The sequence below is a fragment of the Mustela nigripes genome, chromosome 12, assembly GCF_022355385.1.
Source record: "Mustela nigripes isolate SB6536 chromosome 12, MUSNIG.SB6536, whole genome shotgun sequence".
In the NCBI taxonomy this organism is placed as follows: Eukaryota; Metazoa; Chordata; class Mammalia; order Carnivora; family Mustelidae; genus Mustela; species Mustela nigripes.
In genome coordinates, this window is record NC_081568.1 from 61,018,645 (window position 1) to 61,045,125 (window position 26,481).

At 51.1% G+C, this 26,481-nt stretch overlaps 1 protein-coding gene across 1 annotated transcript in view; it reads right to left on the bottom strand.

Moving 5' to 3' along the window:
• Nucleotides 1–491: 491 nt before the first annotated feature.
• Nucleotides 492–26,481, bottom strand: part of SH3PXD2B (SH3 and PX domains 2B) — a 99,880-nt gene continuing 73,890 nt past the window's right edge. Inside the window, exons 8-13 of the mRNA XM_059417364.1 lie at nt 24,362–24,466; nt 20,077–20,194; nt 17,093–17,319; nt 15,135–15,184; nt 14,124–14,249; nt 492–6,694 (exon numbers count right to left, since the gene is read on the bottom strand). Coding sequence (XP_059273347.1) covers nt 5,150–6,694; nt 14,124–14,249; nt 15,135–15,184; nt 17,093–17,319; nt 20,077–20,194; nt 24,362–24,466 — 2,171 coding nt within the window. The 3' untranslated portion in view covers nt 492–5,149. The remainder of the gene's footprint in view (nt 6,695–14,123; nt 14,250–15,134; nt 15,185–17,092; nt 17,320–20,076; nt 20,195–24,361; nt 24,467–26,481) is intronic.

The window sequence follows — 26,481 nt, forward strand, 5'->3', positions numbered from 1 at the left end:
TGGCACTGTCGTTTTGTTTAATGATTCACCTGAGGCCAAGGAGGCTCCACATTGGGGGTTGGTGTGGCCTTGCCTCTGCCCTTGGGAAGGTAATAACACATCAGGCAATGCCCTCTAGCTCCCTGGAGCAGATGGCGTGAGCAGTCCCCGCAGCCCAGCCATGGTTGCCCCCTTCCCCTCAACCACATGCTCTAGACCAGCAGTAGGTAACACCGGTGAGAGGTTCAAGACACCTTAAATGTGTGAAGTTTTCCATCTTACGGCACAGAGCTGAGACTATGTGAGAGACACCCTGTGATCTAAGGACGCTTTCCCGTTGCTTCTGGACACCGCAATTCAAAGAATCAAGATGCACTAGGACCCAGAGAAGTCACTCCTACTCACCCTGGCTTCTGTTCTTCGATCCCCAAACTCGAGCCCAAAACTCCAGGGCACAAAGCTATGCGCCTCTTCTTTAGCCAAATGAAATCCATGGACATGGCCTCTTCACAATGAAGCTTGAAACCAGTCAAGCATTTTTATTTAAAAAAAAAAAAAGAAAGAAAGAAAAAGTCTAACGGTATATAGTCTATACATGCTACAGCTAATTGTTTGCCACCCCTCCCCCCCTCACATTATATATCCTCATGTATTTTTGTTTGTTAACAGGAAACAACAATCACCACCAGATTTGCCAGTTTGCCAAGAGGGTATGAGGAGGGCCGTGATATTCGGAGGATCTCCAGTGTCACTCTATGAGCAGACATGAGGAGGTAGGCCTGTCAGAGCCCCACTGTTATTCCTGGAGGGACACACGAAGTGGCCTAGTGACTTATTGGTGCTTGGAAGCAGGAAACGTAGGGATGGCTAAGGTGACCATAGTTTATCATCTCCCCTGTACAAGTGAAAGGGGCACTATTAACAGTTACAGGGGCACAGAGGCATAGACAGGCACACACGGGGGAAAAAAAAATCTATGGACACCTAGTTGTGTCAGAATTGCTTATTGCTGTAACAAGCCTGGTGGAGGTGGTGTGGGGGGGTACCTCTGTCCGTATGTTGACAGAAGGCCTGAAAGTGAAGGCTACTGGCTGTGGCACTGGGTTTGGCCTCCTTGAGGACAACAGAAGTTGAGTCATTTGTCCTGATTGGCGCTGAGAAGCCTACTTTGGAGTAGACGACAGAGATAGGAAGGAAAGAGGGAATGCCGACACATGATGACGGTAGCACCAGAAACCAGACATTACCCTAAGGAGCTGCATGTTTGAGTCTGTGGGAAGGGTCCTCAGCAGGTGGTCCCCGAGCAGGTGAAGACTGTGGAGCCTCTGGGTTTTAATTCTGGGTCTGTCACAGGCTGTGGTCCATCTGTCAGAACCTCAGCCAAGTTAGGAGCAATTCCTCCAGGCTGACGGAGGGCATCCTAAACCCTCAGGTGTCCATGCAAGCCAAGTTCCCACTCCTCTGGGCCAGAGTTTGACACTAGGTCATCTTTGGTCTATCGTACGGTATGGCTGGTTTGCAGCAAAAACTCTGACAGACGGGCCTGGACAACAAAGGGCGAGTGACAAGACTGCCATGCGTGGTTCAGGCTGTTATGTAGCCACTGCCAGTCCATAGAGAAGGGCGAGACCTCCTAGGGAGCAGCCTGACCCAATCCTGACAGGCTTGGGCACAATAAAAGGATGGGAGCCGTGCCAAAAAGGTTCCTGTTCTTGATGATGTTGAATTACCAGATGATGTTGAGGGCTGGAGCAACTTCTTTATCCCACTCAGTGCTTTGTTCTTGACACAGTCCATGCCTCAGCCTCAGGACCTTCCAAAACTTGGGGAGATTCGGCCCCTGCCCTTTCACGTGGCAAGTCGGTTTTCCTACACTCCACCTGGTACTGAGATCCCCAGTGGGCTCAGTCACGTTTTAAGGCCAAGAACTCTGCCTAAGAAATTGGTGACATGGGGAGGCTTAAAGTGATTACTGGAAACCAGCTAAGGGCTCTAGCAATTCCTCAGTGAGGTAGGGCATTACAAGTGGTTCAAGTCGGAGCCCAGCTCCTCCATCTCAGCCTGGAACAATGATGTAAACTCACCAAAGGGCAGAGACTTTGAATGAAACATTTTGCGAAGGTCTATTTTGCCCAGTGGTGGATCCTAAAACTCAGATTTTCCAAAGATTTCTCGGCACTATAAGCTGTGGTTTTCACATGCTCACCTTTTGGACTGGCATTTGGCCTGTGACCTACTGCCCTGGGATCGTGGGGTGAAGGGAGGAGAAACCTCAGTCATGGCAGGGGGGTCACCTGCTTCCCTGGAAATGCCATGCACATTTTGCTGCCATTGGCAGAAGAAAAAACACAGGCACTGGAGAGAAGGCACCCCTGGGTTCAAGTCTCGGCAGAGTCATGATTTGGATGAGACTGGGCACATGACTTCACCCTGTGAACTCAACTTTCTCCCCACAGCTCAGGGCTGATCCTAGGCAGCTCAGAGGGTTGTCATCAGGGTTAAGTTAGAGGAGGGAGCTGAAACACCAGGGACCTGCCTGGAGCTTGGCATGGGAGTTATCACTGTGGCCTGGGACATTCTCTGTGGGCATAACCTCCGGGGAGTTTTGTATCGCCTCCATCAGGTTGCTGACAAGATGGCGGCCACAGGGCTGGGTGCTGTGATGCTAAATCATCAGGCCAGGACAGCCAGGGAGAGCCACTGGCCACCAGACACCCGTCCCCCTTCTGGTCGCTCGTGCAAGTGCCCACCATGTGGCACACACAGCCCGAGAGAGAAGTCCTCAGGCCATGGATGTGTCCTGAGCAAAGAACGGTGAACAGAGAGGAATGTGGCTTCAGTACCTTCAGTTCACGTCAGGTGGAACTAGTCTATTCCCACTCAGCTGACCTTCAGGAGGAGGGAATGAGGCCAAAGACAAACCCTTTGTGTGGAAGCAGCAAACAAAAACCTCAGCTCGCAGAGCCAGGCAGGGAGCCACACGGGTCCCGGTCTGCCTGGCGCCGAGCACGTGGTAGGTGCTCACAAAATACTTGAAAAGGTCACAGAAAGCAGAGAATGAATTGGGGGGTAAAAAAAAGGCTGAGTTCTGTCTTTTGAATTTGACGCAGAAGTCAAATTCTGCGTAACAGTTTCATAAAAGCTGTTTAAGCCAAAGTGGGTCAAAAAACCTGGAAAACATGCTATGGGCTTCCTTCCAAATGCGGGGGCCTTGAAGACGTGGGTGGCCTTCTCCCAGCCTCCCTTCTTCCCCCAACTGCCATCCTCCCCCACGGTTCTGGGCACAGGGCCAAGGGGCAAGTGGGCACTGCTAGAGGCACCTCAGGGCCCTGCCCCCCAGGTTCTCAGGGTGGGGTTCACAGATCGACTGAAGGAAGGAATAAAGATGCTCCCGTGAATCAGAGAACGCTCTTTCTCCTGTAGAAGCCTCCAGAGTCCGTGTGGCCGTGGGTAGGAAGAGCAGAAGAGGGCTGTGTGCACTGAAATCTTTGGCACTGCAGGCGGACAGTGGGTGTCCATGGGAAAGCTGGCCCTGCAGTCCCCAAAGCATCATAGCAGATGGACATTGAATTGGAGATCTGGGTCCCGAGCTGGATCCTCTTCTGCAGGGCAGGGTGGGATGAGGAAGGGTTCTGCCCTCTCTCCCGCCAGGCAGCCTGGTCCATGGGCAAGAACTATGGGCTGGGAGCCGGAAACCCTGGGTCCGGATTCTAATTCTGCAATGTCGCTGTGCCTCTATGTGCCTCAGTGAACCGTGTCTGTCCAAATGGAAGCAAGAGGACAGACAGGGAGAGAGCATGCACAAAAAGGAAACAGAGAAGAGTACTCTATGAATGCCAGAGAGCAGGAAGCAGCAAGTCTTTGAGGCATCACGGCCCCTGGAGGCTGGCATGGGAGATCACCTCAGCTCCACAAGTTTTATCCTCCAGAGGGGGCACCTGCACAGCAGCAGGAAACAAGGTCTTATGGCAACCGCCAGAGCTCTGGGCAAACTCCCCCTCTCCCCCCCATCCACCATGGAGGAGAAGCTGTGGAGGGTGCGGGGCAGGCTTCGGTGTGAGCTGCAGTGGGTCGGAGGGGTGGTGGGTGTGGGAGCAGAGACTAATGCCCCCTCACCTACACCACAAGCAAGCCATTTGGCCACCTGCTCTTGGCACTTAGCGTCTTCCCTTTCCCTGCCCGGTTAGCCTGCTACTGGGGGAAGGGCACGGGCATGGAAGTTAGGCCAGCTTCAAGTCCTCTTTCCTCTTCTTCCTAACTAGTGTACCCTTGGGCACAGAGTCCGAGGTTCTCTGTCCATCACAGGTGCAATATCCCAAGAGAGGATTGATGTGAGGATGTAATGTCAAGTACCAAGGACAGAGTCTGGCACCTACTAGCTACCTAGTGAAAGGGTGCTCCCAAGGGGCGTGGATTGTGAACCGCTCCTTTCAAAGCAACTTTGAGATTCTTGCTCTATGGAGACAAATGTGAAATGGCCCAAGGTCGGCTGGAGATTTCTATTTAAAAAGCCCTGTGCAGGACGGTGAAGCATGCTGGGGCTGGATGCACCCCTTTGGGATCTGTCAGGATCCCAGAAAATAAGAGGCGGAATGTCTCAGTGGACCTTCAGGCCCACTCCTGGGGCAGAGCTGCATCTGGTGAACTTGAGAGGCTCACAGGTCCAGAGCCTCTCAGGGTCCAGAGGAGGACATCTCTCTGGGACTGGCAATGGAGCCAACTTCCAGGGCAGGAATTCTTTCTGGTACCCACCATTTTGGAAATGGAGTAAATAAAGTCCCTGGACTTTTAGGAACATGGAGAAGTTGGAGCCAACCATCACAGACTGGGTGGGGAACCAGCAATGAGACTGTTTCTGCAGCTTCCAGACAATGGGTTCTGGTCTTGGAGGCCTTGGAGAGTCACGGTCCTGCTGCTAGGTGGCCTACAGAGGGTGGCGATGCCACCGGCCTTAAGGCAGGGATGCTGACTTGGAGAGGAAGCAGGGGGTGTGGCCTCTGAGCCTTCAGGCCATGCTGCAGTGAGGCGGACTGCTCTCCACCCAAGGGAGGAAGAAACCACAGTGCTCCAGAGTCCTTCCTTCCTTTGAAGCTGCATAAAGGGTGATAAATTAAATACGTGGGTAAAGCCAGGGGAGATGCACGGGACTGCCAGGCAGGGAAGGAAGTGGCTATGGCTTCTTTTTGAGATAGTTGGAAGGAATCCATCCTTCCCAGGAAGGGGCCCCGCTCAGGACTTGGCAGAACCACCAGCCACTGCTGTTCTTTTCCCGGACCTCGAACACCGTCCCCTCCTGGAAGCTGCTGGTATCTCCGTCTCCTTCAAAGTTGGCCACCGCAACATATAAAGAGTCCTTCGGGCCATCAGTGTTGGGAAAAGGGGTTGCAGCTAGTTTCTCTCTGTTTTCTCCGATCTTGCCCACCATCCGTGGTCCCAGACCACCTCTGCCTCGCATGTCATCTTGGCTGCCTGAGGAGTTAGAAAGAAAAGGTTTGGCTTTAGGAGGGACCAGCAGGGCCCGGCCTGGGGCAGGAGCTGCCTTGCCTTCACTCGCTTCCCGTTGTGGCCCTCTGACCTCTGGGAGGGGCCTGGAGGCTGAAGAGGTTTTCTTAGGGGGTGGTGGTCTCCGGGGCAGGACCACAGGTCTCTGTGGGGGAGCCTCTTGGACAGGGGTGGGCGCACTCTTTGGCACCGGATCTGTGGTCTTGGCTGGCCTTGGAGGGGCTCTGCAGGACATCTCCTTTGGACTGAGCCCATCTTGTCTGCCCGTCCGGTCCTGGGCGTGGCCAGGCCCATCACCTGGGAGGAAACTCCGGCTGAAGGCCACTTCTTGGCCACCGGCAGCCTGGGGGCTGCTCTCTCCATCCAGTGAGGGCTTCTCTTGGGACTTGGCGGGCCTCAGCTTGCTCCTCAGGTTGCAGATATCCACTTGGTCTTCGCCCTGAAGTGGCTCTGTCCTCGGGGAAGGAGCTGGCTTGGGCCTAACCTGAGGTTTGGACTTCAAGAAGGGATTCTGGGGAATAACTTCCGGCTTCTCCTCCGGTGGGTCAGCTTTGGACTTGGAGATGGGTCGGAGGTTGGGCTTCTTCACCTCCTTGGCCAAGACCTTGTGGCCACACTCTAGCCCCATCTCATTTTTCAGCTGGAACAACTTGCTTTTGTCAGGTTTGGGCTCTGGTCTCCTGCTGTCCCGGGCTGGGGGCGTGTGTTTGGCTGGAATCATTGGCAAAATCATGCCTGGAGGTTTGGGTGAGGAGCCCCTGAGCTGCTCCATCCTCTGCCGCTCCCTCTCCTGCAGCTCCCCTTCTGACTTGATGATGGATTCTTTCCGGGGAGGGAGGCTGGGCTTCTCCTCCAGGTCGGGGCTTGAGATCTCTTCATAGCCGGTGCATGAGGACATGTCGGAAGACGCCTTCCTCAGGGCCTCCTTGCCGCCCTTCCAGTCTTTGGACCATGGCATCCCAGAGTCCACAGCGGCGTGCGGTGCATCAGGCAAGGGCCGGGAGGGACCGATGGCCTCAGTGCCCGTGTTGTTCTCCAAGGCTGCTGCATCCCCTGGATGGAGCTGGGTCAGCTCATTGGGCAAGGGAGCCAGAAAGTTGGGTCTTGAGGCATTGCTGGTCTTCTTATACTTGTCAATGAAGGTTGCCGGGGCCCATCCTTCCTTATCTTCAATCTGAATGTACCACCAGCCACTCAAGTTCTTCTCGATCACCTGGAGGGGAGGAAAAAGAACACTTAGTGGCCAAAGCCTCAGTGCCAGTGGACCAGAATACTTGGGGAGAACCGAGAATCTAGAATCCTCCTAGAATCTAGAAGTGGGGATTTTTCATTCAGCAGATTCCCAGGCAATGGCTGGGGTGGCCCATCTCTGAAGACCGTGTATTGGAAACAGCTTACGTGGGGGTAGGTTCTTGTCTAATTTTGGATATCCCCCAAAGCAGTCCTGGAGACACACACTTGGGTACAGGTAATTAATTTGAGAGGTGATTTCAAGAAGCCCAAGTAAGGAAATGGGAAAAGAGAGAGTGAATTCTAAGCTTATTTTTCTGAGCCATGGGGACTTAATCGACCAGGGATCCTTTAGGACCAAGCAGACTCATCCCAACTGAGACATTGGGCCATTTACCTCCCGATTCTTAGTCCCTGCCCCTCCACCCCGGGTCATTAACCCCCCAGGCTTTCTGGGCAGGTGCCTTTAGGCAGGTGGAAGAGATGGAAGGCTGCTGGATGCAGGGACCTGTAGCTGCAGGCCAGCTTGGGTGGGTCGGGATGCAGGGCAGGCCAGCAGCAGTGTCTGCTATGTTTCTAAAGAAGTACAAGGTAAAATCCACTTAGCCAAAGCTAGCCTTGATCATGGCTCTTTTGGTTGAGCACCAGACGACGCATTTGGCTGGTGTTCAGAGGCCATGCGGTATGAAAAATGCATACTTAAAAAAAAATTTACTTATTTGAGAGAGAGAGAGATAGCAAGAGATAGCAGGAGCATGGAGGAGAGGGAGAAGCAGACTCCCAGCTAAGCAGTGAGCCCAATGTGGGGTTCGATTCCAGGACGCTGGGATCATGACCTGAGCCAAAAGCAGACCCTTAACCAACTGCGCCACACAGGAGCCCCAAAATGCATACCCTTGAACATCGGAATCACACTCAGCTCATGTTTAGATAGACAGGAACCCCTGCTGATGAAGGCAAAAGAAATTTTCATCTTCTTTCCTTCTCCCTCTGGGATATGCCCATTGAATGAACAGTGGGCAGAATCACCCACAGAATTTAAGGTCTCATGTTTCCTGTCTCCTCTTTGTGCCGTACTGTCGGCCTGGGTTAACTGAAAGGTGTGTCAGCTCCGTGTTATGGGCTGAATTGTGTCCTCGTCAAATTCCTGTGTTGAAGCCCTAACACCTATCTTAGAATGTGACGAGATGTGGAGACAGAACCTTTCCAGAGGTAATTAAATCAAAATGAGATCATACGGGTGGGCCCTTAGCTAACACGACTGATATGCTAGTAAGAGATCAGGAACCAGAGAACACACAGAATAAGAGACGACCAGGTATAAACACAGCAAGAAGGCAGCTGCCTTTAAGCCAAGGAGAGAGGTTTCTTGAGAAATTGAACCTGCTGCCACTCTGATCTTGGACTTCCAGCCTCTGAAACTGTGAGGAAATAAATCTGTTGTTTAAACCACCCAGCCTGTGATATTTTGTGATGGCAGCTGGAGCAGACTAATACGCTGCGATTCCCTGGCAGGCCCTCTGCGTAGGAGATCTTAATGAATGCTTGCTGCCACCTTATGAGATGGGGATTATCGTTCCATTTTACAGATGCAGAACTGAGTCTCAGGACAACCGAGGAACTGGCAGAGGGTCATGAGGAAAGTTAACAGCGGAGGCGGGAGTCAAAGGCAGGTTGGTGGGTTCCAGAGTCTGAGCCTTTACCACTACTCAACCGTGCCTGGGCAAGGGGACCAGCCTGGAGAGGAGCTGTGCTTGAGGTGGGTAAGCGGCTGGGGGTGAAGGGGGCCACGGGTGGGGTCCTGCCACCGCCTACCTCTGTCCAGCCCAGCCGGAGAGGAAAGGCAGCAGCAGACCTGGTACAGGAGACAGAGTCTGGGTTCTAGTTTAGCTCCATCTTTTGTTGCCTGCAGGGCCTTGTACAAGCCATGGGGCTGAGATTCCACAGCCTGGGATGGGGAGGCTGTGAGAACAGTAACACACAGTTGCGGGATTTTCACGATGACCACATAAGCTAATGCAGACAATAGCTCTTGATAAATGCTGCAAGGTAAATGTTCCCTATTATTATATCACAGGGAAGATCACGGACAAGGCAGGTTGCATGTGACAGGTGTATACTTTTTTTTTTTTTTTTTAAAGATTTTATTTATTTATTTGAGAGAGAGACAGTGAGAGAGAGCATGAGCGAGGAGAAGGTCAGAGGGAGAAGAAGACTCCCCATGCAGCTGGGAGCCCGATGCGGGACTCGATCCCAGGACTCCGGGATCATGACCTGAGCCGAAGGCAGTCGTCCAACCAACTGAGCCACCCAGGCGTCCCGTGACAGGTGTATACTTAATGTGTCTCACTGGTTTCCCAGAAGGGGTGCTGATAAAGGCCAGCCCCTTACGTGACATAACCAGTGTCTCACCAACACTCGGTAGCTCCGGTAACAAAGTGATTCTGGGCATACAAGTTAGTCGGCACAGCCACAAATTCAACAACGCTGTGTATGTGAGAAAACGAAAATAGGACAATAATCTCAGTGAAATATATGAAAGGGGATTTGCTGAGCTTACACTCTATGCAAATACTATGGCAGAAGCTTGAAACATTTGTGTTCTTGATCACAATTTCTGGGAGTTTTCGTTTACTAGAGAGAAGCCAAGAACAGTTATGAATAAGAGCAAATGCCAAATCACAAGAATGGAGGGGAAAGAAAAGAGCTGGGCTTTAAAACCAGAGACCTGGGTTCAAATTCTAGCTCTACCGCTTACTAGCTGTAGAACCCTGGGCAATGGACCTAACTTCTCTTTGTCTCAGGTCCATCTGTAAAATGGGCTAAATATATCATAGAAGTCTTGGGGCTTCTATGAAGACCAGTTATCAAGCATGTATGGTCCCAGGCACAGAATTATCATCATTATCATCAACATATGTCTGAAACATACAAAGACCAGGCAAGGAGGACCTAAGCTGTTCAGCAGCTCCACTGCTAGATCATGGAAGATCCATTAATGAACTCCGAAGGCCAAGATGAGACTGAAATGAACCAGGAATCAAAAATGGGAAAGAGGAATAGATTAGCAAGTACGGAATAGCTCATGAGAAAAGAATACTTGGTAGAGCCAAAAACTGTAGTGGTAACTACCTCCCATTTGGGTCCCTTGAGCTGCCACTGGCAGAGCCATAGGCTGATGTCATGGAACAATCAGCAGAGAAGTTTCAAGGTTTGGTTAAAAGAATGTTGGGTATGTGAGCTTTTTTATTGGATCAGCTCTAGTGAAGAGAGACAGGACAGAGCTAGAAATAAAAAAGGGGACTGGTTCTCATTGAAGCAGGGAGGGGGCCAGGAGGGAGGCTCAGAAAGCCCCAGGGACCCCCTGAACTCCCTGTGGCATGCAGACTCAGTCCACAGCTTCAAGGCATTGTCCAAGACATCCTGGGCTGCCCTTGGCTGATTTCAGAACATTCTGAGCCAGGGAGTGGTGGTGCCTATCGGCAAATGTTCAGATTGCCAGCATGCACGGAACAATGGTGTGTGTTTGTACAAAATGCTGGAAACTCATTGTCTTAAAGGACAGGGTGGTTTTATCATGTTTTTCAGTGCTCTGAGGGGGTGGAAAAAAACCCCAAACCTTCATACTACACAAGCTGGATTTCTGGTTTCAGTGAGAGAGATGGAATGAACAGCGGCTTCTCCTTTATACAACACATCCAGGGAAATAAATGAGTACAAAGCTAAGCTCAGAAGGAGGAGGTAGGGTGGGGGGGGGGAAGTTAGTGGACCAGGAACTGTGAGGACTCACAGAGGGACAAAAGCAGCAGAGAGAGGCTGTGGCCCACGACTGTTGCAGGGGTGCCTGCTACAGAAGGCAGAGGAAGGCTGAGGTCCCCCAGACTTTAAGGTGGTGGAACCCGGGGATAGGGAGGTGCAGGACCAAGTGACAGGGAATTAACTGACATACGGCAGCAGAAGCAGCCAGTTGTGGGTGCTCTATGCCCCTTACCCCATTCTTATGGGACAGGCAGAATCAAGAAGGTGATTTGCTCCCAAGGACATGCAATGAATGTGGGAGTATGCATCAGGGACACCCAACCCCATTCAGTGGCTGGCTTGGATGTCCCCCCACCTGGCCCTGAGACCCATGGCAGGTGTCCAGCACTTTCCATACATGCCCCGGCTGGGCTGTCTGACTGCTGCCTCGCCTTGCACAGCCCAAGGCAAGTACTAACACCATGAGAAGAACCGAAAGGAACACCAGCACCGTGGCAAAGGACATACAGCTGAGGAAGGAGATAATGGACCCTAATAATAGGAGCTTAAATTCAATGTACTTAGTACAGAAGGTTCAGAAGGGCATTGTGTTCCTAAAAGAACAGCTTATGCTGAAACAAGAACAGGAAACCGGAAGAGGAATCGGTAACTCTCAGAAGTGGAAATTACAATTGCAGCGTTAAAATCGGCAACAGACTGAATGTTAAATGAGCTCGAAGGTGAAGCGGAATGCTCCAGGAATGCAGCACAAAGGCACAAAGATGGAAAATGTGAAAGGAAAGTTAAGAGATGTGGAGCACAGGGCCAGAAGGTCGCATAGCTGTGTAATAATAACCGGCCCGGGAGGAAAGAATAGAGAGAGTGAAGGGATGCAGTGTTTACAAGGTAAAAGTGGGGAATTATCTGGGAAGATCTCCTGAGGCCAGGATCGTAAAGGCTCACCACATGCCAAGCAGGATAAAAAAAAAAAGTCACACCAAGACACACTTTAGTGAAATTCCAGTATATTAAAGATAATGAGGAACTCTTGAGAGAATCGGAGAAAGGACAGGTACCGAGCAAGAGAACAAGGATTAGGTAGGTAGCAGCTTTTCAGCAGTGGCACTAGATGTGAGGGGAGAATAGAGGCTGTTCCAAGCGCTGAGGGAAGAGAGCTTTCACTTCGGAAGACAAAACCTACAAAGTCACTGAAGAAGGAGGGGAAAACCACACTCACTTCTCATGATGTCAAGAAAGCATGTACGGGGGCACCTGGGTGGTTCAGTCGGTTAAGCATCTGCCTTTGGCTTGGGTCATGATCCCAGGGTTCTGGGATTAAGCCCCACATCAGGCTTCCTGCTCAGTGGGGGCCTGCTTCTCCCTCTCCCTCTGCCCTTCCCCTCTATTTGTGCTTTCTCCCTCACTCTCTCTCAAATAAATAAAATCTTATTAAAAAAAAAAAAAAAAAGAAAGCATATACAGAAGTCAAGGACTGCCCTCAGGTAAAGACTGCGACATATGGCCCCACACAGAAGCCAGACAGGGCAGGGCAGGGAAACCAATGTCAAAGGGGAGGCTTTGCAGAGGAAGCAGGGATCTGAAGAATGAGTTGGATTTTGAGATGCCAAGTTCAGTTCAAAAACTGACCTTGACTGCCTCCTATGAGAAGGCAGGTGGAGTGCTAGGAGCTGGGTTACAGCAAGGTCATTCCTGCAGGGAGATTAAGAGAGCTGGGGAAAAGTCAGCGTGACCGGCAGGGACTGCAGAAAAGCAATGGGAACAGGCTTTGGAGGAAGCTCTTCGAGATGAAAAGACGTTAAGGAGAAGGCACATGCTTCATGTGAGAACTGGATGTATGAGTTTTACAACAGCAAAATGGGGGACCTGGGTATAGAATGATCTTATAGCATAAGCAAGATGCCTTGTGAGTTCTCTCTGTAGATCTGAAGTTGGGAAGGTCAGAATGGAAGGAAAATAAAAGGACAAGAGAAACAGATAAGAGGCCTTTTAGAACTTTGTGGGTATTTCTGCTCTTCCCTCAGTCTGTCTACATAGACTGGGATTTGCATTTTATAGAAATTAGTTTGAGAGATTTTTAGCTCAAGTTCTTTAAACATCCCCACAGACAGCCCTCCTTCAATGGGTTGAAAGATAGTTGGCTTGAGGACAAGCTTCTGGAAAGGCCTGGGCAGAATCAGTGGTGGTGAGGCCCAGGATCCGTCTTTAGAAAGCTACCTTCTGCTGGGCTGACTGTGCTGGTCCCCTGGGGCACGAGGGTAAAGACAGAGAAAGGCAGGAGGTGTCAGCGCTTTGCAGATCTGGTAGAGAGTGATTCAAGACCCTCAGGGCACACCACACTCACACACTGACACAACAGTCACCCATTTACTCCTTATTTCCTTCAGTCATCCCAACATTTATTCCTACAGCAACGCTTTGCTGAACACACTGTGGACCGGCCCCAATGCTAGGGCCACGGTTAAGAATGAAGAGGATACTCCCTGGCCTTCTGAATGTTAAGCAGGAGGCTAGTGGGGAGACAGATTTTCATCAGTTCAACAATATTCCTTCCAAACACTGTGCTAGCTGTAAAGATACAGGAGAGAAAACCAGAAATGATCTCTACCCTCCTGGAGCTCCCAAATGTCCAGCAGGTAAGTAACAATAGGAATGTGAACATTCCTGGTTCCAAATCTGGAGACAGACATGGGTTCACATCTTGGCTCTGCCATGTTTTAGCTGTGTGATTTCGGACAGCACCTTTCTTCCTGAGCCAAATCTTCCTCATCCGAAAAATGGGGATTGTCAGTGGTCCTGCCTCGCATGAGTAAAAGATTGAGAGAGGCTGTGTGTGAAGTGCTGAGTTCACCGTTCCTTACAGGCTCTCCAGGAAACACGGGAGACAGCCTCAAGCTCTAACTCTGTGAGGGAAGAAAAGAACTGGAAGGGCAGGAAGGATTGATGTCGGCCTTTGTGCAGGAACAGAGCAGACACGCAAAGGAGTGGGAAGAAAAGGAGAGAAAGAAGCACGAAGGGAAGTAGGTGGTGATAAAAACAGAATACGAGGCAGTCGCAAAAGATCACCTAGTGTAGGATTCCACTTACACGAAATGTCCCAAACAGGCACAGTACTAGAGAGACGGAAAGCCGATCAGCGGTTGCCTAGGGCTGGGGGCAGGGGGCTTGGGAGGGACTGAGGGGAAACAGGGAGTGACAGTAAATGTGTCCAGGGTTTCTTTTTTGGGCGACAAAAATGTTCTAACACCGAATGTGGTGATGGTTGCACAACTCTGTGAATGCACCAGAAACCACTGGATTGTATAAACCAGTGAACTGTATGGGTGTGAACTATACCTCAGTAAAGCTGTCATAAAGGAGGGACGGAGGGAGGGAAGAAAGAGGAAGAAAGAGAAATAAATAAATAAATAAATAAGGGCAAGGAAAGAAAAAGAAGAGCAGAGAGGAGCAGAGAGGAGGGAGGGAGGGAAAGAAGGAAACAAGGAAGGAAGGACAGAGAGGAAGGAAGCAAGAAAGGAAAAGGAAGAGAAAAGAAAGAAGGGAGGAGAGGAGAGAAAAGGAGAGAAGAGGAAGAAAGAAGAGAGAAATGAGAGAAGCCGGGATGGTACCGCGGCTCGAGAATCACAAGTAGGCAAAGGGACCCGAGGTCCACTCACCTCAACCTTCAGACCTGCCTGGAAGCTGATGCCATCAGGGATGGTCGTCTGGAATTCGGCAATGGTGTAATACTCTTCCTCCACTTGGGGTGGAATGGGAGGCTTGGGCAGGTTGAGACCACGAGGCTGGCACAGTTAAACACAGTGCTAAGTCCAAGGTAAATCTGTTACCATTGGCTGAAGGGGGAAGGTGCTAAGGGCCTGGGGCACATGGACACCCTTGAGGGGTACTGCTGGACCCAGTTGGATTCTAAAGGACAAAACACAGAGGATTGCTCGGATCCTTATCTCCTGGATGGGTCACTGGCCCGTCAGCTTCAGAGTGAGGAGAAACATGGGACCTTTACCTACAGTCATGATAATCTGGGGTAGGCCATGCGAGGGTTGTGGAAAGAACGCAGCTTTGCAGGTCAGACCCATCTGAGCTGGAAATACTGCTTATGTGTGCTGTGCACATTTGGGCAAATCCCTTCCCTTCCAGAGCCTCATTTTCATCTCCTGTAAAATGGAGAGCTACTGGGTGCGTCCCTGTAAGCGTTCAGTAAGTCAAGATCATGAAGCACCCAGCACATTGCAGGGTGCCCAGCGGGTGCACAATAAATGGTCAAAGCCTCATTTTTCAATGGTTAGAAAGGTACCTGAAAAATTACAAATGGAGTTTGGCAGTAAATGACCAGCATGGTACTACTCACAATATTTGTGTCTCACCCCAGCTTTGGTTTCAAGTCACCCTCTTTGAGAAGACTGATCAAAGATAAAGCAAAGTGGGCTCAGGAAGCAGACAGCACATCCTGAGACTTAACGGTCCCAAAGCCACAGGTAACTTGTGTCCCTCTCCCGCTCCCCTGGGACTCTAGCCTTTCTCCCATCGTGGGGACCAGCACGTCTCTGGCCTGCTTCATGAGGCAGCCATGTGGAGGGGAAAGAGAGCATCTCTGGAAAGGGCAAGGTGGGTGTGAGGGTCCCGTTTCAGGTCGGGGGCTGGCTTCCTGGCAGCAACAGTCCACTTACTATGGTCATATCCCGGCGCGGAGGCGGTCTCTGCCTCATCTTAGGTGATCCTACAAAGAGATAAGATTTTATTGCACACACGTGCAGAATGCTACAGCTGTGACTCCTGAGGGGGACACCAGGAGAGATCCGTTCTGTCTTGCAGAGAGGACCAGGCATCACGCTCCAGGCAGTATTACTGAGCCACTGAGACCCTTCTCGTGGGAAGGACCAGCCTGACCGGGAAGGGGCGGCTCAGACTCAGCTCAGGACCCGCAGGACTGCCCATGTGCTGGAGCGATGTGACGCTTTCCAGGGAGGCAGAAAAGCGTAGGCTTCAGTGTAACACGGGGGTTGACTTGCTACCAGTCATCTGAGTGTGACCCACAGGCCCCATTTGTAGAAGGGGGATGATGCCAGCCTCCCAGGGTCTGTGGCGGAGGCGCTCGGCACCCAGAGGGCAGAGGGCATGTGATACCAAAAATTAAACAAATTCGAACTGATGACATCGAGGGCTCTGGAGTTGGGCTGTCCTCACTGTGGGTCTCTGGGTCAAGAGGATAACTGTAGTGGTCCAGGATCCCGGCTCAAGGCAGGGCATGGGTCACCCCATGAGCTGGTTTAGCATGGGTCCACACAGATGGCTAATTTGGCAGTTGGGCTGTGGAGAGGACTACTAATCTCTTAAATGCCTATCTCCTCTGTCTTCTGTTCGAATTCAATAGCAACAGTTCTAGATGGACACTCCGCTGCCTATAGAAAGACAGCCTTTCTCAAATTCCCTTGCAGCTGGGTATTGCTAGGTGACGACTCAGTTCTGGCCAGTGGGACATGGCAGAGAGCAAAGTGTGTACTTCTGGGTCAAGTCCTCTACTTCTCCCTGCCTTCTTCATTGGCTGGATGAGTGGGGTGCCAGCTTGGACCAGAAAGATGAGGGCAACACAAGACAGACACCATGTGACAGGACTGCTGCCTCACGGAGCTGCTGGCTCTGCACATAAAGCAGGACCACCACTTCATAAGAAAGACAAAAAAATCTAAATTATTTGAGCCTCTGTTATAGGGGGGGTATGTGTTTGTGGCAGGGGGCGGGGAGTGTCTTTGTCTGAGCATCTGAACCTATATCCTCACCAAGACTTGGGTTTCCGATTCTCCTTTGTTCTAGTGTTAATGGGAATCCTCCTGGGTTCTTACCCATGACAGAACCACAGAGAGCAGGGGCTGGCCAAAACCAACCCCTCCACCCCCATGGCATGTCAATGTTTTTCTTCTGAGAAATCAGCTGAGCAAAGGATTGAGAAATTCTTGAATTTCAAGAATTCACTGACTTCTAGAAGTTTGCTGAGCCACCAGAAATAGCTGGAGAAGCCTAACCAAGGGGAGGTCAGGGGACTTTCCCTGTAGTCAGATTCCTCCTGGCCCCTGTGACCGGCCAGGGCCACGTGCCTGAGGCCAGGGTCCTGTGCCCGTCACAGACAAAAATAAGGAGCCCGCCTCTTAGGTGTGTCGGGAACATTAAAGAGAAATGTCAACATGGGAAGTGCTAGAAAGGAAGATGGGTAAAGAACTGTAGTTAGACTGAACTCAACACAAGGTCAACAACTTCTGGCTCCAAAGTGTGGCCATGCAGAGAGGGCATATGTGCTAGAGTCAGGTGGGCCTGGGTTCAAGTCTCGCCCCACTGTTGACTAGCTGGGTGGCCCTTACATCTCTGGGGCTAAGGAGACTAATTTTAAGATTCCTGGCACACAGTAGAGCTTGAGGAAGCTCCTGCGATCACCACGAGATGGTGGAAAACCATGGTCTAGAATTTCTACCTAAGATATCTGTGCATGTTTTCCTGTCTACAGGGTGTGGGGCAGCAGGGCTGTTGTGAGGATGAGGGACACCATGTGAAGAGCATGGAGCCTGGCACAGAGTAGCCATGCAGCTCCCCGGAGCTTGGTGGCGGGCGGTGGGGCGGGGGGGAAGTCACTTACTCTGTTTGATGTCGCCATCAGGCACTGGGCGGCCTTCAAGCCGGCCATCCCGTTGGTTGTTGAGCAGCTCCCTGTCCCGGCCCATTGAACTCTGCTGCCGGGAAACGCCATCCAGGTCCAGAACGCCGGTGTGGGTGGATGAACCAGGGCCCAGCTTTGGGGGTAAGGGCTCCCCACTGTTCTTCTTCAGGTAGGAGGCTGGGGCCCAACCCTCTTTGCCTTGGTACCTGGGAGGAGGAAGGATGCTGGACAGGCTGCTCTACCAGGCCCATGGGAAGAAGCTGTGCTCCAGGTCCCAGATGGCAGGAATGATGGGTCAGAGGCTGGCACACCCCTTGCTGCCCTCAGCTTGGCATTTAAGGCCTTCCCAACCTGGCCTCTGCCAGCCTCCTTAGCTTCATCCCTCATAGCAGCCTCATGTCCTTCCCACTCCAAAAGGCTCGTAGTCTCCCCAATACAATAACATCTTTCATTCCCCTAGCCTCTGCTCTTGGAAACCCTATGTTTGGAAAGCACCTTCCCTCTCTCCTCCTGCTCTTCTATTTAATTAATAGAAGCCTTTCTCAAGCCTTTCCTGAGCCTCACAGAGAACAAAGCCCTCCTTCCACGGTGCCCCACTGTCTCCCAAACACAACACCCCCTACCCAGCAGCTACAACACACGGCCACACTTGGCTATGGCCGTTCTGTGTCCCCAGTGACCACACACACACACGCTTTGGGCAGAGATGGCACTGGATGGATCACTGTCTGGAGAGAGCTTCGGGGCCAGTGAACTGAAGGACGATATGAAAGGACGAGTGGACAAAGTCCCCATGGGCCTGGCAAAGGCCAGCAGCCATAAACACCCACTACGCTCACTGCCCAGTTACCGTCACTGCAGTGATGACGACGAAGACCATGATAACTGGCACTTAGTGGGCACCTCCCGTGTGCCAGTCTGTTCTAACCACTTTATAGCTGGAAGGTATTTCATCCAAGCCTGGGAGGCGGCAGAAATGGATGCAGACCTAGTTTGTGCTCCTAACCTCTGCATGTCACTGCCTCTTCCCAGTAGCCCCAGCTTCCAACACACAGGCTGGCAAGGGCAGGGCGGACTCCGGTCACGCTGGTTAACATGGAGGTTAAATGTGTTCCCTTCACAGGGGAGTGAAGCCTGTCAGGGGCTGGTGCCAGGGCCTGCTCAGAATCAGCTGGCGGTCCCTGAACTGCACAGTGACTGAGACCCTGACACAGGGCTCACTGAATCCCTTTTGGAATTCAGTGAGTGAGATGCTCACTTAATTCTCTGCACGATAGAGCTCAGTGTAACAGCATGACCAGAGGGGTCCATCTGGACCAGAGGAACTCTGAGGTCCACTTGTACCAGCTTGTGATGGTCAACCATGTCCATCTCTCCCAAACCCCCAGTTACTGATGCTGATGCTGCATGGGTGTCACCCGATGGGAGCAGTTACACTACGGAAATTGGCAAACACGCAACTCAAGGGCATCATTCCCTTGGTGTTAACTAGTTACAAGCAACCCACTGGTCGGGCCCACAAAACAGGTGCCCACACCTTTGGGGACGGTTAAGAAGACCTAAATGACTAGAGAGGACATACGGCAAGGCCAAATCTCTTGTCAGGAATCACTTTAAGAATTAAATGACACTGTGTTTCGATAATTAAAAGGTCCTTGATAACTGGAAGCCAATTTCTAAGAGAGAAATCTGCAGAATTTGGTGTCTTTCAGTCTTAAAATACCCTCTGAGAGGGAATAAATCTTGTCCTTGCTGGAAACTGTCATGCTACGTCCCATTCAGGCCCTCGGTACAAGACAGCTGACCATCTGCGGTCCTGAAGCTATAAGCAGAGCTAACACATGGAGGGGGAAGGGCTCTGGGAGAGAAAGGTACTAGTTTAAATCCCGGCTCTGTCCCTTTCTAGCTTCAGTCGAACCTTCAGATAGATGATGGCATGCCTCGGTAATGCCCTATAACAACCTCATGAGGGACTGGTGAAGCCACACCTGAACTCTAGAGCCACAGAATTCTAGGATAATTAGTTAAGTATCTTATACCATCTATACTTATGTTAGGTGTCACTGTCCCCACTCCTGCTTCAAGCCTCAGTTCCCCAGTCCCCTCTCTCAGGAAGCCTTCCTGACCCCTGGGCTGAGGAGCCTCTCCTCTGGGGTCTGGGTCCCCACACATCCCCATTCTGGAACTGAGCCTGACTTCTGTGCCTCCGCTATGAACCAGTGTCTTTCTCATCATTGACTCCCCAACTCCTAGAATATGGCTTGGGTCAAACACATTCTTGGTGTGTGTGTGTTGAGTGAACGGACAAAGTGCCACAGGCTCGGCCCCCGACGAGCAGTCCTAATGCCCTGCCTCACGTTGCTGACCAAATACCAGGTCTCAGGGACCTCAGGCTTCTTTCCTTGCGTTCATTTCTTGTGGCCGCAGCCTGCCTATTTAGGGTGACCAAGGAGGGGCGCCCAGGACTTCCATTACCAAAATTGGGAAAGCACCATGCAGGCCAGAATGAGTTCGCCACCCTATAAACTTGTGGGGTGCTAATTCATCACAGCAGGCAAAAGGGCTGTGACAGAGAGCTAGAAAGCTGGTCTCCTGAGGGGAGGGCATGTGATCAGCCCAAGGATGAATTACGGTCCCTGTGGTGTTTCACACTGCACTGGTCTCAGAGTGAGGCTGGGGAGGGAAATCACTCACACTGGGCAGCACAGCTTCTCTTTATGAGAATTACGTGGAGGTGGAAACCAGTCTTGGTCAACCAGGTCATGGCCATCTGTATGTTCAGAGATCTTGCTTATTATAGATTTTTAGAGAAGGATCTGGATAGGGAGGGAGGTCAAAGGACACCAAGAAGCATCTTTCTGTGGCTCAGCCAAAAACCTTACCCCAACCGTCAGCAATCACTTACAGACCTCTGGGCACCCAGAGATCACGTGACCTGAAACCCACCCAGCTGCAGCAGGTACCTGATCTTCCACCAGCCTTCCAGGTTTTTCTGAATGACTTCCACCACGGCCCCTCTCTCTAGATTCATTTCATCCTGGTCACGAGCTGTGTATGGGTAGATAACTGTGTACTTCTCCTCTGTGGGAACAAAGGGATGGAGTTAAGTCAAGGACAGAGAGAGTCCTGGGATGCGAATGAACCCAAGGCTGGGATCCACGAGATGCCTTGCCCATCGGAGCTGGATTTCCTCCAGCAATTTCTGGGGACCCTCTAGGCCCTCATTTGGATCTGGACTGCCCTGTCCGTGCAGAATGGGAAGCAGGACAAAGGTCAGGTCCCAGTCCTTCTGAAATCCCTCAGTGTCACACATTCTTCCTCAACTTCCTCAAAGCTGTGCTTCAAAGTCACCTTCCTTGACCCTGCTTTAGGCAGTATTCAGACCCATGGCAACCTCATCCCCTTACCTAGGTTTAGTCCCCGCCCCCAACCAGGAATTGCCTTCTAACACAGCATATAATTTCTCATTTATTGTGTTTTGTGTCTGTGTTCCTTGCTAGAATATAAACGCCATGAAGGCAGGGATTTGTGTCTGTCTTGTTCACTCCCCTGCCTCTAGCACTGGGCATGGTCCCAGGAATACTGTGTAAGTTCAGTAAATTAGTTAATGTTTAGTAAATGAAGGGCCTGGTAAGAGCCACCTTGCTCAAGCCAGAGGGGGTCAACTCATCTGTGGCTCCTCCACAGTTTTGCTGATAGAGGGGTCAGGGAGTCAGGGATGAGCTGAACTTTTGGCAGCAGATGGTCTCAGGCTTAAATCACTATAAGGAAGCAAGCGCTGGCAATTTTCTTACTTCCTTCTTTCCTCCCTACCTCCCTCTCTGTTAAAATTTTTTAAAAGACTTTATTTATTTGAGAGTGAGAGAGAATGAACAGGGGGAGGAAGAAGCAGACTCCCTGCTGAGCAGGGAGCCTGACATGGGGCTCGATCCCAGGACTCCAAGATCATGACCAGAGATGAAGGCAGATGCTTAACAAACTGAGCCACCCAGGCGCCCCATCTTTATTTTTTAATTTTTAAAGCAATTTTCGTTGCCTAGATGGTAACTGATCTTTGTTTTTCATTGTTTTCAAGCTCCTGGATCCAACCACGCCTGAAGTTTCAATTTTATTTTTAATGTTTCGGCTTTTTTTTGTTGAGATATAATTGGCATTTAACACTGTCTTAGTTCTATGTGTACGACATCATGGTTTTATATATATATGTACACACACACACATATGGTACAATCACTGCCTGCTTCGATTTTCATTAATGTAACTTGGGTCCCTTCTACCTCCCTTTCTGCGGTTCCCGACTCTTTCCCCTCAAAGCCACGGGACCACTGCTCAGGCTCTGCTAGGAGACTGCTCATTGTCACACTGTGGTAGGGCCCTCCAGAGAACAAGAGAAGAGCTCCCGTGCTCCATGCTGTCAGCAGTGGAGAATGAATGAGTGTCCCAGGGGACCCTGGTGAGGCGAGAGAAGGGCTTTCCTGTTTTGGTTACATTCCGGCCCCTAGGGAGTGACTGAGCCAGCTGTGGGCTGGCGCTGACGGCCAGTGTGTTGGGGCCGACTCTCCCCCTTTGGGAAAACACCATGGGCTGTCTGTGGCCTGTCCAACTGGTGTCGAGGGAGGCGGTAGACACACACCGAGTTTATTTATTGATTGATCTAGCCCACTGACCTGCTCTGTGGGGGCCGAGCTGACTCAAGTTACACAGATCCTGTGTATGGTAGTCAGCTGTTTCCCTCACTCATGGTGGCTGTGGGAGGGGGTGGGTGGACACTGTGAGGGGTGCCAGGGGGCTCATTCAAGCCCGCAGATGCACAGAAGTTCTATTTGGTTGGGTAGAAAGGGGTGCTGCCTAGATCCAAGACTAAATGCAGGCAGTCCTGTGGGCCCTGGACGCCTGTGGGGCCCCATCCTTCATCTGAATTACACAGGGAAAGTCTTTGGCACCCGGAGGCTCTCCCCGGGCTCCATGAAACACTCAGCGATCCCTAACAAAGCTTAAGGTGGGGGACCACGCAGACTGCTGGCAGGTGCCTGCTGACGCTGCCTGCTTCTCATCCATCTGCTCTTCCCCTGGCCACTGTGGTGGTGGGTTCCAGGAGAGCACGTGACCCAAGCAGGTCAGTCAGCTCCAGTCCTAGGACTTGTGTTGAGGGAGAAGCACTTCCTTGGGTGGGTATCCCTGAATCCCTGAAAGGGGCCCACAACTGCTGTCGTGAGAAAACAGTGTCAGCAAAGCAGAGAGCAGAGCAGAGGTGGGGAGAGTGAGTACCAGGTGCTGACAATGTTTTCAAGCCTCTGGATCCAGCCACGCCTGAAGCTAGTCCTTCCCCAGACTTTTCAGTGACAAGCTGGTGTACTTCCCTTTTTGCTTAAGATAGTCTGACATTGCTTTCTTTCCCTTGTAATGTGTCTGATGAAAGAAACAGGTCACCGGCTCAGCATTAGATAGGCCCCAGGCATGATTTTTTCACCTGGGAGACTTTAGAGCCCCAGGCTGAGAAATACTGCCCAGGCCAACATGCCAACACACACACAGTACAGACAAGGTCACTGTTTCTCACATGCAACAGGCACGAGCAGTCCCCAAGCAGGAAGGCACATGCAGATGCAAGGAACCGGCTCCAAACCGACCAGGCAAGAAAGCCCCAAGGTAGGCACCTTGACGCCAGCTGGTAGCATACAAGTCCCCCAGAGTCCGGCGGCGGCCCACGGGCCGGGGCAAAGACCAGTACCTCCATGAAACTGGACAGGCAGCATGTGGAGGTAAAGGGCAGAAGGCAGAGGTGAGGACAAAGCACTTCCAGTGTCTAGAGGCAAAGGGTACACCGAGTGCATGTTTCCATTTAGGAGTAATTATTTCTGAGTCTATGCCAAGCCCCAGGTGTCTTAAAAGGACCAAGTTCTTGATTATTAACCTTGGACTTGGGTGTAGAGGCCACCAGTGGACTTAATCCTATTCCTAGTATGATTTATAAAGAGGCACTAAGAGAAGCCCTTGTGTCAGCGGGAAGAAAAATGTACAGACTCAGGAAAATGTATTTCTTCTACCACCTAGCTGTGTGACCCCAGGCAGGTGTGTCTACCTTTCTGAGCCTATCTCCTCATCTGTAAAATGGGGTTAATAATCAATCCCTTACAGAGGGATGCCTGTAATGATCATCATTAACTGTCTAAGGGAACTAGTTTCCATGTAGTATATCACAACTCCTGAAACTGAGTTGATTCTTTTAGCTGGCCCAGCCCCTAGTGCCTTGGAGGGTCCCCCCAAAACAGAGCAAACCCACAGACATTTTACTCTGAGGGGTGCTGGCCATAATAAAACTAAATGAAAAACCATTTACACAGTTTTTAAGTTTTGGGCACAGAAATATCCCCTTCCTCTCACCCTCTTCTCTGATAAACACAGACAGAAGTTTTGTGCTTTCCCCAAAACAGTCAGCTAAAAGCCCCAAATGTTCAGCTCTGGGTAAGGCATAGCTATCTATTAACTGTTCCTGGTTATTTATTGCTGAACGTTTGCATGTGGAATCATTTAATTAAGAAAAAATAATCCCATGATATAGACATCACCATGTGGAGGGGCTAAGGCAGGGAGAGGTGAAGCTGCTGGCCCATTCTCCCTGTAATGGTGCAGCTGATCCACGTTTAGGTCTGTCTAGCTCTCAAAGCCTTCTGCTTATTAGCTAAGATGAACTTGTCCTCTGGTTTCAGGAAAGCTCCTCCTGGGGAAATCAGAGTCAGTCGGATGATGGTATTTCTGGCATTGCAGGAACCACCCTTTGGGACACCTGGGGGTAAGTTCTCCTGGTAACGGAAGTAAGTGGAAAAGGTCAGCCCTAATCCTGATGCCCACTCCAGTCACTGAGAAAGCACAGATGTTTCTAGAAAGCTTCAGATGTCTCACAAATGAGCTGTAAGGAGCCGCAGCATCTTGGCCATCAGAATAGCTCAAGGGAGGAATGGTGAGGTGCTGACAGTGATCAAGCTGGGGCCCTCCTGGGGTCCCATGGAGGTGTTAGGGTCCCAGCTCCAGCCAGGCTCACCTGGGTTGGCTCCCAAAAACCCTAAGAAAGCACACGCTTGAGGTCAGCTCCAAGCCCATGGCCTAGTTTTAGGCCAGTGAGCCATTGAGACTTGGGGGCAGAGGCTGAAGGGCAGGGAGGCGCTGGGTAAGGAGGTCCCCAGGTGGGTGTGCTGGATGACCAGCACAGGTGTCTCTGGCAAGCGCAAGGTTCCAGCTCCTTCCTACCTTCTTCGGGCTGTAGGGAAAACTCATCCTGCACACCGTCCTGCCCCTCCAGGCAGGTTGCGGGGACCCAGCCTTGCTCTTCGGCAGTGCTGACAAACCACCAACCTGGGGAAATGAGAGTGCAGACTGAGGTTAGTTGCGCTGGGTGTGAAGCCTGGGGGTCATAATATAGTAACGTTCAGCCCCTGCAGGAGTCAGTGCTCGGGGTAGGGAGAAAGAGACGCCATTTTACTGTGGAACACAACTCCCCATTTTAGCTGCCTGCTAACTGCTCAGGGCAGCCTAAAAAGAAATCCACTCCTGAGTCTGGGACAGGGGACAGAAAGGTCATCCTGAGTGACCAGAGTAAAGAACGTGGCTATCTGCACTAAGATATGCGCTAACTCCTTTACTTCCACTATTTTATCTCATCTTCACATCCTCATCCCCATAGCATAGATGAGGAAACCTAGACTCCAAGAAGTGAGCAGGCTTGTCCAAGTTCACATGGCTTAGGCAGGAGCTGCTAGGTGCACTCAGGGTTGTCTGATGTCTGAAGCCACCATTCTCATGACTTAGCCGAGACACTGATCTTGCATTTGCTCGTGACAGGGTCGAGCTGGCTGGAATGTAACTGCCTGAGAAGCCTCTCACCCAGACCCTCAGGCCCTCCTTCTTTAGAGAAAGAGCTCGTACTCCGTGGTAGGCAGAATCATGACTTGCCAAAAATGTCCACGTCCTCATCCTCGGAAACTGTGACTACAGTAAATTCTGTGGCACAGAGGAATTAAGATTGCAGGGAGTGGGATTAAGGTCATGAAGCAGCCAAGCTAAAATAGGGGGGCTATCTGGGATGATCTGGGCGGGCCCCGTGGGATTACAGGGAGGGCAGAAGAAGAGTCCAGGAAAGATGAGGCTGCGGAGGAAAGACAAGAGAGGTGCAGCGCGGCTGGCTCTGAAGACAGAGGCAGGGACCATGAACCAGGGGGTGCAGTGGCCTCTGGAAACTGGAAAAGGTGGGGCGCCTGGGTGGCTCGGTGGGTTAAAGCCTCTGCCTTCAGTTTGGGTCATGATCCCAGGGTCCTGGGATCGAGCCCCACGTCAGTATCTCTGCTCCGTGGGGAACCTGCTTCCTCCTCCTCTCTCTGCCTGCCTCTCTGCCTACTTGTGATCTCTGTCAAATAAATAAATAAAATAATTAAAAAAAAAAAAGAAAGAAAAAAGAAACTGGAAAGGCAAAGAAGCAGATCCTATCCAGAACCCATGGATGGGAACTCAGCCTTGCCAAAGCCTTGATGTTAGCCCAATGAGGCCCATTTTGGACTCCTGACCTACAGAACTATAGGATAATTAATTTATGCTGTTTGAAGCCACTAAGTTTGTGGTGATTGGTCACAATGGCAAAGGTAAATTACCACATGGCTCAACGTGCTCTGCACAATATCATGGAAAAACAGGATCCGGGGGCACCTGGGTGGCTCAGTTGGTTCCTTAGGCACCCGACTCTTGGTTCTGGCTTGGATCATGTTCTCAGGGTCCTGGGCCTCCAGGCTCAGTGGGGAGTCTGCTTGAGATTCTCTCTCTCCCCTCTCTGCCTCTCACCCAGCTCTCACGCATGTGTGCTCTCTCTCAAATAAATAAATCTTAAAAAAAAAAAAAAAAAAAAAGAGAGAAAAATAGGATCTGTTCCCCAAAATCACACACCTCCAAGCCCTAGACACCCCAAAAAAGAAGAGAAGGAAGGGGCAGACTACTGAACAGCCTTCTTGGTCTTACAGGGAGGCCTTTACTTTTGACCTCCCTGAGGCAGAAGTCAGCTGCTTTACTCAACTAAGACGCTCCTTTGAAATACAAGTTTTGGGAGGGTGCCTGGGGTGGCTCAGCACGTTAAGCATCTGACTGTCGGTTTCAATGCAAGTTGTGATCTCAGGGTTGTGGGATCAAGTCCTGCCCATGTTCAGCAGGGAGTCTGCTTGGGATTCTCTCTCTCTGCTTCTGCCCTGGTCCCCCATTCTCTCTCTTTCAAATAAAAATTAATAAATCTTTAAATAAAATTTAAAAATAAGATACCAGTTTTGGTGGCTGGGCACCATAAGCATGTGTGTGAGTGAGTGAACAGGGCAGACAAATCAGTGCACATC